Here is a 14548-nt window from a genome sequence, read left to right as displayed (position 1 = left end):
CTCTCAGGGTCTCCAATGTCTGTTATTCTTCTATGTCCATATGTACACATTGTTTAGCTCCACTTGTAAGTGAACACGTGTAGTTTTTGTTTTTCTAAGTTATTTCACTTAAGATAATGACTGTGAGAACAGTTTCCTCCAAGAACATGAAAGTCAAACTTTCTGCTAATGGTGTAAATTTTTTCGGTAAATATTAAAGGCTTATATAATCTTCAAAGCTTTTAAGATGCCTAGATTCCCCTGGTTTAGTGCTATAAATCCTAGAACCATTTGCAGGTGGCTAGCAGCTTAAGGTTGATACTATTTTCAGATTTGGATTTTAGCACATTTGTGTTCAAGCATCAATACTTCCTTCAGTCCTTTACTATCTCTGAATATATGCAAAAGTTCTTAAACCTAAATCTTCACAAAATTTTTTTATTTGTAAAAATAGAGATTTTTTTAAAGTACCTATTTCGCAGTGTTGATATAAAGAACAAACAAGATGATGAAGCCAAGGCATTCTCTGTGCCTCGTACTTAGCCCTCATAAATGTTTCTTACTATTTAGAATAATTGATCTATCACTGGAACCTGGAAAAGAACCCAAGAAAAAGAGCTCGACAGCCAGAAAAGTCTAGATCCCATGCTGAGCTGTATGCTCTGAACCTTGCAATACTACTTTAATTGTAACATCAGGTGTATACCACCTTTAGAATAGAAATTTCAATCTATCTCATATTCAGAAAGAAACATTTTCTCTCTCTCTCCAAATTTATAGGCCCGTTTGTCTCCTGGATACCCTTTCAAAATGCTATGCCAGCTTTCTTCCAAAACCTGTAGGAGATTTAAAAACTAAGTATCTTCCATGAATAACACACAGGTTCTTAGTACAATTCTCCAATCCTCCCATCGCTTCCATATTCTGTTGCTTCTTACTAAGAAAGAATAGAGGTTTTCAGGTATTAATTGATCTCAAATAAGCCTTTGATCCCAAAGCCAATAATTATCATTGACCAAGATATAAATCGTTCTGTAGATGTTTCATTATTACTGATTCTTCGAAGTCTGCATAAAAATACTAGCAACAAAATCAGAGAAGAGTAATTGGTGAGATCAAAGTGCAAACTGAAGTGGAACAAGAGGACTATGTCCTAACCCCCTTTAACTTACTTTTTAATGTAATGACATAGGTTGAAATGTACGGGATGCATGCCCAACCACCAGAATAAACAGAGTTAATATTTTTGTCTCTATTTGTGTAACATATCATCACAAACAAGGAAGCAAATTGCTGCCAAAAAGAACAGCCTGGTACTGCTCACTCTAACACTGAGAACCAATATATTTTGCAAACATTTTTTGAATTTAACAATGGACATACAACTAAATTTCCCCATCTAGTATATCAATCATTTTAGCTATTTAGAGGTTTACCATTAGCAGCTAACTAATTCTAGCAAGTCTATCACAATGTAGTGCCTAATAACAATACTAATAATAGCTAACATTAATTAAATTCTTAGAATGTAGTAAGCATTGTGATAAATTCTTTATGTACATTAACTAATGTAGTCCCTATATTTACTCAGTGAGAAAAACATTATTGTTATCTTCATTGCACGAATGAAATTATAGGTCAAAAAAAAGTCAAGTAATTCTTGTGATAGAAGCAGAAATTTTTCTCTTAACATGTTTCAGGTCAAAGTCAGTTTCGTTTTCCTTGGAAGGTAAGAATAGGCTTCAGTGGAATAACTTTTCAAGTGGAAAAACAGATTCAACATTCTTATCAGAGAAAACTAAAGTAGCCACTACACATAAATAACTTTTAGAAGTCGACTGTATCTTAAGAAGAATGATATTCCTTTGGAGAAAAGTCCAAATTGTGTTCCCACATGTTTAAAATGAAAGGTTAATTCTGAATCCCACACATCTCTCAACCAAAGCACATGAATCTGTTTTTATTCGGCAGAACATAATTCCGAAAACAATTCTAATTTGTGCTCTGTCACTCTTATTCTTATTTCAATCACACTATTTAATAAATCTTCATTGAAAATCTAAATTTGGGAGTGGTAAGCAATGTGTGACTACACAAATTAATAAGGAAAATACTATTTTTAAAAATAAGAATAACTTTGAATTTAGGAGGCCATATTATAAACTTTAATATTTAAAGAAATTGCTGACTCATTTCCTATTGTCCAAGTAATAATACAGGACAGTCTTCGATTTTGTATTCAATTTATCCAATATACAGCACATGGAAGTTCAGAAGGGCTTTATCTCTTTTTCACTGTATTATTTTATTTTTAAATTGGCATCATAATAATATGGCATGATTCTGTATAATTTTAAGATTTCAGAATTCAAGGTATCATATATCCCAGTAACTTTGTATAATGTTTCATTGCTACATGGCAACATATAAAAAAAGATTATACACCATGCCCAAGTGAGATGTGTTCCAGGACTGCTAGGTTGTTTTAACATCCCAAAATTAATCAATATAATATGCCAGAATATAGGATAGAAACTATGTAATAATCTGATAGAGAAAAAGGATTTGCTAAAACCCAGCAGCATTTCTTGATAACATTCAACAACCTAGGGAAAAAAACGAACTTTCTTCCTAAAAACAAGCACTTACAAAACACCACAGCCAACATCATGCTGAAAGACTGAAAGCTTTCCTCCTAAGATGAGGAACAAGACAAGCACTTCTGTTCTTTTCGCTTTTATTCAACATTGTACTGGAGGTTTTAGCAATGGCAAACTAGCAAGAAAAGTAATAAAATTCACCCAGGTTGGCAAAATAGGAATCTGGATACCCTACTTGAAGACAACACAATTTTGTATAAAGAAAATCCTATGGATCCACCAAAAAACCAACTAGAGGTAATAAGAAAGTTCATCAAGATCTCAGGATACAAGATCAATACACAAAATCAATTGCATTTCTACAAGCTAGAAATGAACAATCCAAAAATAAAATTAAGAAAACAATTCTATTTAAAACAACTTCAAAATAAAATACTTAGGAATAAATTTAACAAATGAAGAATAGAACTTGTACTCTGAAAACTACAAACACTATTAAAGGAAATTTTAAAAGACTTCAATAAAAGGAAAGACATCCCACATTCACAGATCACAAATTCTGATAATCTTAAAATAGCAATAACCCCTCACCCAAACCAGTGTACAGATTCAACACAATCCTTATCAGTACTCCAGCTGAAACTTTTTGAATGAAATTGATAAGCTGATTCTCAAATTCATTTGAAAGTACAAGGGATTGGCTCGGCACGGTGGCTCACACCTGTAATCCCAGCACTTTGGGAGGCCAAGGCGGTCGGATCAGGAGGTCAGGAGATCAAGACCATTCTGGCTAACACAGTGAAACCCCGTCTCTACTAAAAGTACAAAAAAAAAAAAAAAAATTCCCGGGCGAGATGGTGGGTGCCTGTAGTCCTAGCTACGTGGGAGGCTGAGGCAGAAGAATGGCTTGAACCTGGGAGGCGGAGCCTGCAGTGAGCTGAGATAGTGCCACGGCACTCCAGCCTGGGCGACAGAGCCAGACTCCATCTCAAAAAAAAAAAAAAGAAGAAATTACAAGGGATTCAAAATAGCCAAAACAATAATGAGAAAAGAACAAACTTGGAAGACCCACTGATCCAAATTTCAAAATTTACTAAAAAGTTACAGTAATCAAAATAGTATCATACTTATAGCAGAATAGTCATATAGATCAACTGAATAGAATTGAGGGTCCAGAAATAAGTCTTTATTAATTTTCAACAAGGGTACCAAGGCAATTTAACGGGGAAAGAACAGTGCGTCAACAAATGGTGCTGGAATAACTGCATATCCATATGCAAAAGAATGAAGTTTCACCACTTTCTTACACCATACACAAATATTAACTCAAATAGCTCATAGAGTTGTAAGTAAGAATTGAAACTATAGGCTGGGCACAGTGGCTCATGCTTGTAATCCCAGCACTTTGGGAGGCCGAGGCAGGTGGAACACCTGAGGTCAAGAGTTCAAGACCAGCCTGGCCAAAATGGTGAAACTCCATCTCTACTAAAAATACAAAATTAGCCGGGCTTGGTGGCAGACGCCTGTAATCCCAGTTACTCGGGAGGCTGAAGCAGGAGAATCACTTGAACATGGGAGGTTGAGGTTGCAGTGAGCCGAGATCACACCACTGCACTCCACCCTGGGTGAGAAAGAAAGACTCCATCTCAAAAAAAAAAAAAAAAAAAAAAAAAGAATTGAAACCATAAAACTCTTTGGAAAAAACATAGAAAAGCTTCATGATCTTAGAAGAATTATTAGATACAACTCCAAATAACAGAAATGGCATAAATAATGAAAGAAAAAAACAAAAATTGGACTTTATCAAAATTTAAACCTTTGTGCTGTAAAGGATGCCATCAAGAAAATGAAAAAACAACTCACAGATTAGGGGGAAATGTTTTCAAATCCTATGTCTGAAAAGGAATTTGTATGTAGATATATAAAAACCTCTTACAACTGAATAATAAAAAGATAAATAACTCAACTAAAAATGAGGAAAGGACCTGAATAGACATTTCTCTCAAACATACATATAAATGGCCAATAAACACATAGAAAGATGTGCAACATCATTAGCCATTGGGTAATCCAAACTACAAACAGGTGCCACCTGAAACTCACAAGGATGGCTATGATTTTTTTAAAGACATAAATATTCGCAAGAATATGAAGAAATTGAAATCATACACTGCTGTTTGAAATGGAAAATGGTGCAGCCAATTTAAAAAACAACTTCACAGTTCTTCAAAATGCTAAAAACAGAGTTACAATGTGACCCAGCAATTCTACTCCTAAGTATATGTCTGAGAGAATGATACCCAAGAGAACTGATAACAAATGTTCACAGCAGCATTATTCCCAATAGCCCAAAGGTGAAAACAACCTGAATGTCCATCAACTGATGCATGCTTACATAAAATGTGGTATATCCATACAATAAAATACTATTTGGTTTTAAGAAGGAGTGAAATATTGATGTACACTACAACACTGATGAACTTTGAAACATGCTAAGTGAAAGAAGCCAGACACAAAGGGCCACATGTAGTGTGACTGCATTTAAATGAATACGGAAAACAAGCAAATCTACAGAGACGACAAGCAAATTAATGGTTGCCTAGGGCTAGGAGTGGTGGCCAGAGTAAGTCAGGAGAATAGAGTCTAGAGGCAGGGAACCTAAGGCCAAATCATGCTGACTTCCTAGAACTAAATCAAAAGGAAAATCCCAACTTTCCACACCGAAGTGACAAAAGGACCAGAAACTACTTCCTTTGCACACTGTCTCACCCCACTTTTTCTGGGTGGCAGATGAAAAATTAAAAGTACCTCTGATTGATCACCTCCCACAACTAATCAGGCTGGTCTTGGGCCAAGCTTTCATTTGCATAGGAGTATAACTTTGTAACTGCACTTCAGTCTCTGACTGGTCACTTTCTGCAACCAATCAGATGTTTGCAGAGGGTGTAACTTTGTATCTTCACTTCAGCCTCTGATTGGTCCCCTCCCACAACCAATCAGACTGATCATGGATCACTACTTCACTTACATAGGGTGTACACCAGGTAACCAATGGGAAACCTCTAGAGGGTATTTTAAACTCCAGAAAATTCAGTCATGAGGATCTTGAGCCACTTGCTCAGACTGCTCCCATCCTGTGGAGGGTGCTTTCATTTTCAATAAATCTCTGCTTTTGTTGCTTCATTCTTTCCTTGCTTTGTTTGTGCGTTTTGTCCAAATCTTTGTTCAAGACACCAAGAACCTGGACAACCTCCAGAGAAAATGAAGAATGACTATTAATGGGTCCTGCGTCTTTTGGCGGATGTTGAAGATATTTTAAATCTGATTATGGTCGTGGTTACATAACTCTGTGAATAAACTAAAAACTATTGAATTGTACACTTTAAATATGGATAAATTCTGTGAGTGATATGTCAATAAATCTATTAAAATTACATATGGCTTTTAAGACATAAAAATACATTATCAGTACCACAAGGTAATAAGAGAAATGCCCATATATGCACAGCTCATAATGTATTTAAGAACAGGAGACAACATTAGGAAGCTATTATAATAAAACGCCTCTTTTCTTACCAGGATTATTGAACCAAATTCCAAATATATTTTTAGTGTGCATACCAAATGCAAAAATTATCTGTTTATCAGAAGTGGTTGTACGCTAGAGAGCTGCTGATTCTGCAGAGTCATCTCCACATTTCAGGCTGATCTTGCATCTTATTGTCACTACATTAAAGTCAACTTTATGAGCAACTGTATACTTGTATCAGAATATTTAATATTAAAAAATGTTGTAATGCCTACTCATAAACCTATATGAATCCAAATAAGAGCCTTTACAGTGAAGCAAATGAGATTCAGCAATTTTGCAGCCATTTGGAAAGCATAGTTTTAGATATAAAATATTAATGCCACTTTAGGATTTAAATTTAATGAACATCAAAATTTTAAAATAATTCATTATTATGAAATCCTGATAAGAAATCTCATAAAATATTACCTGTAAAGCTTTCCATTTTAAGAACAAACTATTGCCTTCTTTAAAATCTTTATTTGCATGTTTTCCCCATTAACATAGAGATTCGGGAAAAAATAGCTAAGGAAGAGCTAACATCAAAACCATTTAAGGCTTACAGTTCACAACGCTGTTGTACCATACATCACCTTGGTACAGAGCCTGTTTTGCAATTCTGTGCCCTCACAGCAGTTCCCAAAGCCAGTTAGGTATTAGCACAGGTATTCTCCAAAGGAGAGAACATAAACACCATTTCTATAGCCATAGGAAGCTATCTCCTATGGGAAGAACAAAATTGCATGAGACACGTTTTAGGAAGGCACTGATAAGCATGAAGTCTTTAGGTCTTTGCTGCACACAATGACTAAAATCCAGTAAAATGGAAGGGGCTACACTTCAGGAGCTATTATGTTGGCTAGTGGCCAGATGTGGAAGAGGGAGCCCAGGATATGTAATAGAAAGCCACGTGCATCCTTGACTGCAGCCACCACACCTGCACCCAGTACCCTCTGCCTCCCCGTGAGCTCTGCTCTAAGAAACAGGGAGGCAGACTATTTCATTAGAGTGCTCAGCACTTAGTAGGCATGCAATTACTGGCTCTTATTTTTTTAACTTCCTAGTAAAAAGTGAATCAGAGGCCATGAACTTTGTGCATATTAGATCTCATGGCACTTTTCTAGCTGGAGGCTATTACTCCGAGGATTTGGCTGAGTTCCAGCTCAGGTAATTGCATTCTGCTTCCTAAATTTACCCTGCTGTTTCAATTAGCTACAGCCTTGATGGTTTTCCTGGGGAAATGGGAGGGGACAGGGAATCTTCTTGAACTCCCCAGTTTTGCTGATAATAGAAGAAAAGACAAATGTAACATGACACAAAAGTAACATCTGCCTTTGTAATGAACAAATGATTGCTTTATGTTATCTTCAACGTTTGGCAAGCTTCAAAGCACCAAATAAAGATATCAGAGAGAGCAAAACCCCGTTAGATGGAATTTAGACACCTGTGTTGTGATACCTCCATCAGGTACCAACAACACAGGCCTTCTCTACAAAGCTTACAAAGAGGGTCCTGGTGATCTATTCGAATCCATGCAATAAAAAGCTGAGCCACTCCTGCAAATGTTTCTATTTTTATTATTGTAGATATAGCCACTCTTTCATAATTTTGGGTAGGGTTCATCAGGAAAGACCCGTGAAATGTATGAACTAGCCAGTTTCTCTTTCATGCCAGAGATCCTAAAAATAAAGCAGGTTACCATTCCTCAGATGGCCAAAAATTTGAAGTCTGGTAACGTCAATTTTGAACAAAGATATAGGGAAAATAAAGCCACCACGCATTGCTGGTGGGATTATAAACTGGGTCAGACACTTTTCATAGCATTTTGGCAGCATCCAAAAAAATTAAAAATGTGTGTGCACTACATCCCCGCAATTCAGCCTCTAAGAACACACTCCACTGAGGCTCTCAACGCTGCACCAGGAAGCACATCCAGAACGCTCGCTGCAGCAATATTTAATATAGAAAAACTGGGGGAAAAACACTAAATGTTCATCAAATACTAGAAAAATAGAATTAGTAAATCCATATGATAGAATACCATGGATTGACCTAAAAAATCTAACACTAAGTAAAAAAAAAAAGTTGGAATACAGAGAAATTTGTATGGTTGGAAACCATTCATTAGCATTTACAAAAGGCAATCCTTACTTTTTTGCTTTTATAAACCCATGGGGATTATGAGAAAGAGTGTACACACATACACACACACTTGCAGTGTTCAGTTGCTCGGCACTGTATGTTTCTCGGTAAAAGTTGGGGCCCAGCTCCCTTGACAGAGTGGGAAAAGTCAACAACTCACGTGCCTAGTCACACCAATTGCCAGGCATGAATGAGTGTGTGATCTAGCTCACTCACCCTGACTATGCCCCTCAGGGTTTTGCACCTAAAGCCAAAGATGCCAAGGCCCAGAGTCAGTGCAGAATGTCTAGGGCAAGGGTCATCTTCCAAGGGTAAGGTGTGCAGAGACACAGCGTCAGCTCCCCTTGTCCTCACGGCTGGCTCCACTGCCACAGTGGTTGCTGTGGCTGCTTGCAGAGCCTCACTTTGGGGGCCTGCTCATCATCTGAGTCTAGACTACCAGTGATATCAGCAATACCACTGCCCTCCAATTCTCTTTCAATAGGATGCCTTTTCTGCTTCAAGCAGCTACAGTCTGTTGCTGTGTGCAGACTAGAAACCATAACAGGTGCAACAACCAGCTCACCATTGTGGTGGCCCCTGGGGGGCAGGGTTTGGGGAGAAATAGATCTAGCAATCTGCACTATTTTATTTAAGGAAAAAGGTTCACATACAAATATGATAAACTGTTAGTTGTTCATAGTAGATATTTTTAAAATTATATGCTTATCACCAATTGTACTATTTTAAAGTACTAATTTTTAAAAGATGAAGAGCAGGCCATTTCTGGGATCCCCAGGTTTAGGTAGGTGTCTTATATTGACAGATCCCAGGCCTGTTTGCAGCTATATCATCTGAAACCATGTAATAAATACTAAGGAACTGTACCAAAAACATACTGGACTTAGAAACAAAATGCAGATTCTCAATATTTAACCTTGTGCTACTACTGAAAAGGGAATTCCAAAGTCCATGGCAACAAATAAACAGGTTCTTTGCAAAGATGTCTGAGCGTGCCAAAGAATTCCTTGATTCCCCATTCCTGACCCAAATTTTAAAATACTTAGACTTATACAAACCATGGCATTTACACTAAGTACATGCTTTTGGATTTCCGGGCTGGCAAACCAACACATACAGGTCTGTCAGGGAACTGTCTTGGCAGGATGACCTCTTCACAGGTTTTCATCCCTTCTCTTCATTCATCATGTAAATATGCCCCCAATGATGTACCCAAATATTTACAAGTAAAGACAACTTACTACACGGATGTCCTAACACCTTCACCTCGTCGATAGCGAGATAGCCTTGATGTCCAGAAGTTATCACTTCAAAAATCACCTGGAAAATTAAGAAAGATTTACATTATTTATTCATTCTGTCTAACTTTTATCAAGTATCTGCTATATATGACATATAATTTCATTTATTCTTTCACCAATTCATTCATTAATGTGCGTAACATCTGCTAGTCAATATTCCAGGTTCAAGACTACAAAGATAGGTAAGACCTCACCCCAATCTTCAGGGAGGTCAATAGGTAGTGAATGGGTTAGACAGAAGCCCAACTTAGAAAACCCACAGTGAAAGGATACTTCAGGAGGTTGTGGGGGATGGCACGTACACCGTAGGAAAAGCCAGGAAGCTCACAGGATAGTGAGTTGGCACAGATGGCAACTTGTTGGTGAGTAAATTGCTTGGATGGGAGATGGGGACATGGAGATGGAAGAGGCTTTGGGGTTCCCTCTCCACTAGTTTCGGCGAATAGGAAGGATTCCCCACCCAAAGCCAGAGTCGAGCTTGTGAGAGATCCTGAACATGAAACAAAGTCTAAAGAAGACTTTTAAGGTTGCACTGTATGTTAAACCCACTGCCATACACACATTAGGATTGTAGTTGTTTTCCATCCAGAGACAACCTTAAGACTTAGATTGCTTTAGGTGATCTAAACCTTTTCTGAAGGTTCTGAAAGTAACTCTCTGACCACACTGGACCATGTGGGGTAGTAAGTTTTACATAAGTGAAAAAAAAATACAGTAAGTGTAATGAAAGAAGAGTGCAGGGTACTAGAAGAATATACACCCCGAGGACCTCCCATGAGGAGGTAAAATTTGCGCCAATAGCTGCAGGATGAGAAGGAGCTAATAGTGTGAAGAGGACCAGGCTCAGTCCTGGGCACATGTGAAGGCCCTGAGGTGGTCGTGACCATGGCCTTCAAGGGGAGAATTGGGACCTACTGACACAAAGGTCAGCTGTGGCCGGGTTGCAGAAGACTTCACTTTAGGACAGAGACACAAGGAAACACAGCCTATTAATAATGCAGTGAAGAGACTATGATAACTGAACATCAGACAGTAGAGCTATGAATCGAGAGCAAAACAATATAAAAATGTCCACAGTGGCAAAATCAAGAGGGCATTAGCTATTCTTTGATAACTGGAGAAGCAAGAGAAGAGGAAAAGGCCTACATGCCTGGAGGTTCTAAGAATGGTAGACTTTTTTGAGATGGTGGAGCCACTTCAGAGAAACTAAGGCAAAAAAGAACGAACCAGGGCTAGGCATGGTGGCTCAGGCCTATAATCCTAGCACTTTGGAAGGCCGAGGCAGGCAGATCACCTGAGGTCAGGAGTTCAAGACTAGCCTGGCCAATATAGTGAAACCTCATCTCTACTAAAAATACAAAAATTAGGTGGACATGGTGGCATAAGCCTGTAATGCCAGCTACTCAGGGGGCTGACACAGGAGAATCATTTGAATCCAGGAGGCAGAGGTTGCAGTGAGCCAAGATTGTGCCATTGCACTCCAGTCTGGGCAACAAGAGCAAAACTCAGTCTCAAAAAAAAAAAAAAAAAAGAATGAACGAACGAGTAAAAGGGTTATCAATTTTCTTAATTTGATTAATTGATTACTAAGTGTCAGTTGTCAGGCTATCATTTAAAAGATCCACGTGAATGTTATTTTGACCTCCATTTACACACAGAATGAAACTATCTCACCAGGGAACCATGACTCCTGATGGTAAGTCTTAAAACACAACCTAACCATTGCACTCTTGGAGATTCATCCCAGATAAATGTAAACTTTCATTCATATAAAAATCTGTGCATATCGTGTTTTCAGGAGCTTTATTCATAATAGCCAAACCACAGAAACAGCCCAGATGTCCTTCAACTGGTAAATAATACACTGTGGTCCATCCACAGTATTAAATACTACTCAGCAATAAAAAGGAGCGAATTAATGATGTACCTAACAACTTGGGTGAACTTCCCCATAGCTACGCTGAGTGAAAAACACCAATCCCCAAAGATCATGTACTCTGATTCCATTTATGGAACATTTTGTAATGTTAAGATTTTAGAAATGGAGGACAAATTAGTGGTTGCCAGGGGTAGGAATGGAGGAAGATGAGGCAGAAGGGAGATGGGTTTGCTTACAAAAGGACATCACCACCACTCCTTGTGCTGGTGGAATTGTTTAGCATCTTCAATGCGGTGGGAGATACACAAGCCTACTCAGGTAACAAAATTGTACAGAACTAATTGTATGTATTTGTACAACTGTACAGAAGACAATTGTACCATAGTTTTGTAAAATGTTAGCATTCTGGGAAATGGCATAACATGTACTCAAGAGGATCTCCTTTTCTTCTTACTATTGCACGTGACTCTACAATGGTTTCCATTACAATTTCAATTTATAAAAGTAATTATAAGTTAACATTTACTAAGCACATATGTTACATACACTAGGAAGATATCATTCCATTATCTCATTAGTTCATACAAAAAAATCAAGAATTTCATGTTTCAAAAAAAATGAAGAACTTTAGATACAAAGTAATTGTCCATAAATGCAATGAGTCTATCATAGATACAATCTTTAAACTCAATTTTTCTGATTCCAAATATGATGTTTTCACTTCTAAACATTGCTCAGACAAAAATTTTGATCCTAGGCCTGCATTATTTTGTGTATGCAATGGATGTGAACCTGGAGAAAGCGATCAGCAGAGCCCAGAGTGGAAAAGCTCAAGAGGCTTCCTAGAGTGCAGGGGCAGAGCCATCCCAGAAACTCTTGCTAGACTAGATGACACTGTGCCACAACACTAATACAATAACATATAACACAGGGGAGAGCAAAGGCACAACAGAAAAACAGAAATGAAATAAAACCTTCATCCTGTTCGTAAGTTTAATAAATTGTTTCCACTGCCAATACAAGAGAAAGGAAGATATGCGTCGATATTCCTGCAATGGGATCCTGCTAATTTCTCTCTCTACTGCTAAAGTCTATAAGAAGACAATTGGGAGTACAAAAGGTAAATGAATATTGAGAGCAAGTAAAGGAAAAAGCATTCCTGAGGCCCTCAAAACAGGTCCCCTGAATAACAGTCACATCCTGTCTCCCGGGAAACAGCTACCATTGGCACTGCAGGAACCTGAAAGCTGCTCTGATACAATGGCTACTGCAGGGACAGCCGAGGGGAGGCTGCTGATGCCACCACTACCAGCCACACAAGAGCACGGTTGCTGTGGTTAGAAAAATGTATTTTGAAAACATGCAGAAATGTTCATCAGACCTTCCTTCATTCCACTTGCCATCCTCTCTTCCTTCTTCCCTCTTATTCATTCACGCATTCATTCACTCAATGAACTCAAGGCTCTACTGAGTGCCACCACCCTGCCAGGCACTGTGATAAGCACTTAGAATATATCACGGATAGAAGAGCAGAAGAAATCTTTCCTCATCAAAACTATCTTTAGTATTGAAATTTTATTTTGCTTTATTAACTACAATGGCTGAAGCTTCTAGTAAAAATGGAATTACCCTTATTCTTTGAAGGGAATGCATTACCTTTTAGAACACAGTGTACATGTGAGATATGCTCATGTGGATCGACTTTTAATTTGATATGTATGTATAAATTTAATCCATAATGTTTTGTTTAAACCTATACAAGGCCATACCCCTACCAAAGCAAAGGACAGTGCAAAAAAAAAAAAAAAAAAGCCGAGATGTTCTGAGACCTGGAAGAGCCATCTAGACTTCTCCAGATCTGTTTTTTCATCCACCATGTCAAAGAATGGATGACTCTCAGAAGTTTTACGCTAAGAAATTCTGAGTCTTTTAGTCCAAATATTTATAAAATATCTACCACATGCTTTGGAGGATCTAAGCAATGCAGACAGTTTTATAAAATGTAAGCTTTAGTTAAGGAAAAAACAAGAAACATGAATGATGAAAGAATAGAACAAGACAGTAATGGCCAAATGACAAATTCAAAAAACACAGCTCGTAGCAATGGGATCCTTCCCTCCCACAGAATCATGCCTCTTCCTCCCCAAACAAGCCAGGAAACCCGTGACACAGCCACACCACCCCAAATGCAGAGCTTCAGCCTGCTAGTATCAACTCATGGATTTCTCAGGCACTCTCTGCCTTCATCCCTATGGACTAGAGGCAAAGACAGGCTCAGAAACAAGCCAATGCGCCCCAGATTTCCCAGCAAGATGACTTGTCAGCAAGGCCAAAAGAATTAAAGACAAGCTTCTATTTGCAATTTTATTTGCTCCCCTCAGTCTTCCAACTAGAATATCAAGAGGCAAAGAAGGACAGCATCTGATTACAAATACGTTTCCTGCCCCCTCTGAGTTTAATTAGAAACTTTAAAAAGTAAACTTCTCAAACTTGGCAGGTTTAAGCACTGACTTAAAGCTAATTGCAGAGTCAAGAAGAGAAAAACATTCTTTGTTGATCCGTTTATGTGTGCATGCCTACCCATACATACATACAAAATTAATACATAATATATAAAGTTTCTTATGTCATACATTTAAAGTGTGTCACAAGTTTGAAGCAATAACTTCTATGTTTATTAAAACCATTTTCTAGTTCTTTCTTAGAAACTTGTTAAGGGACTTACGAGTACAAGTTTTATTAGCTGCTTCATCAAGTTTACAACTTAGTATACAACTCTTTCAATACATACTACAATTATTAAGAAGGCATGCGCTGACTGGAGAGTTTCCTATTGTGAAATAAATACGACTAAACAAAGCTATCTGAATTTAGACGCTATACAGTAGTCTGAGATTACCTATTTTAAACACCCAACCATTAAGAGATTTCCCTTTGTTTTTTTTCTAACAAACAAGACGATTAAAACATGCAGCTCAGGCCGGGTGCAGTGGCTCATGCCTGTAATCCCAGCAGTTTGGGAGGCCGAGGCGGGTGGATCACAAGGTCAAGGAATCGAGACCATCCTGGCCAACAT

General features: G+C 38.0%; 1 protein-coding gene across 7 annotated transcripts in view; it reads right to left on the bottom strand.

The window, feature by feature from the left end:
* PTPRM (protein tyrosine phosphatase receptor type M) overlaps positions 1-14548 on the bottom strand; it is an 834581-nt gene that overhangs the window by 480568 nt on the left and 339465 nt on the right. For all 7 annotated transcript variants that reach the window (XM_007974623.3, XM_073006465.1, XM_073006464.1 and 4 more), the window contains exon 4: positions 9534-9612. In XM_007974623.3, coding sequence (XP_007972814.1) covers positions 9534-9612 — 79 coding nt within the window. The remainder of the gene's footprint in view (positions 1-9533; positions 9613-14548) is intronic.

Source organism: Chlorocebus sabaeus, chromosome 18 (genome assembly GCF_047675955.1).
Source record: "Chlorocebus sabaeus isolate Y175 chromosome 18, mChlSab1.0.hap1, whole genome shotgun sequence".
In the NCBI taxonomy this organism is placed as follows: domain Eukaryota; kingdom Metazoa; phylum Chordata; class Mammalia; order Primates; family Cercopithecidae; genus Chlorocebus; species Chlorocebus sabaeus.
The sequence above is the reverse complement of the archived record's forward strand: the minus strand, read 5'-3'. Positions and strand labels throughout refer to the sequence as shown.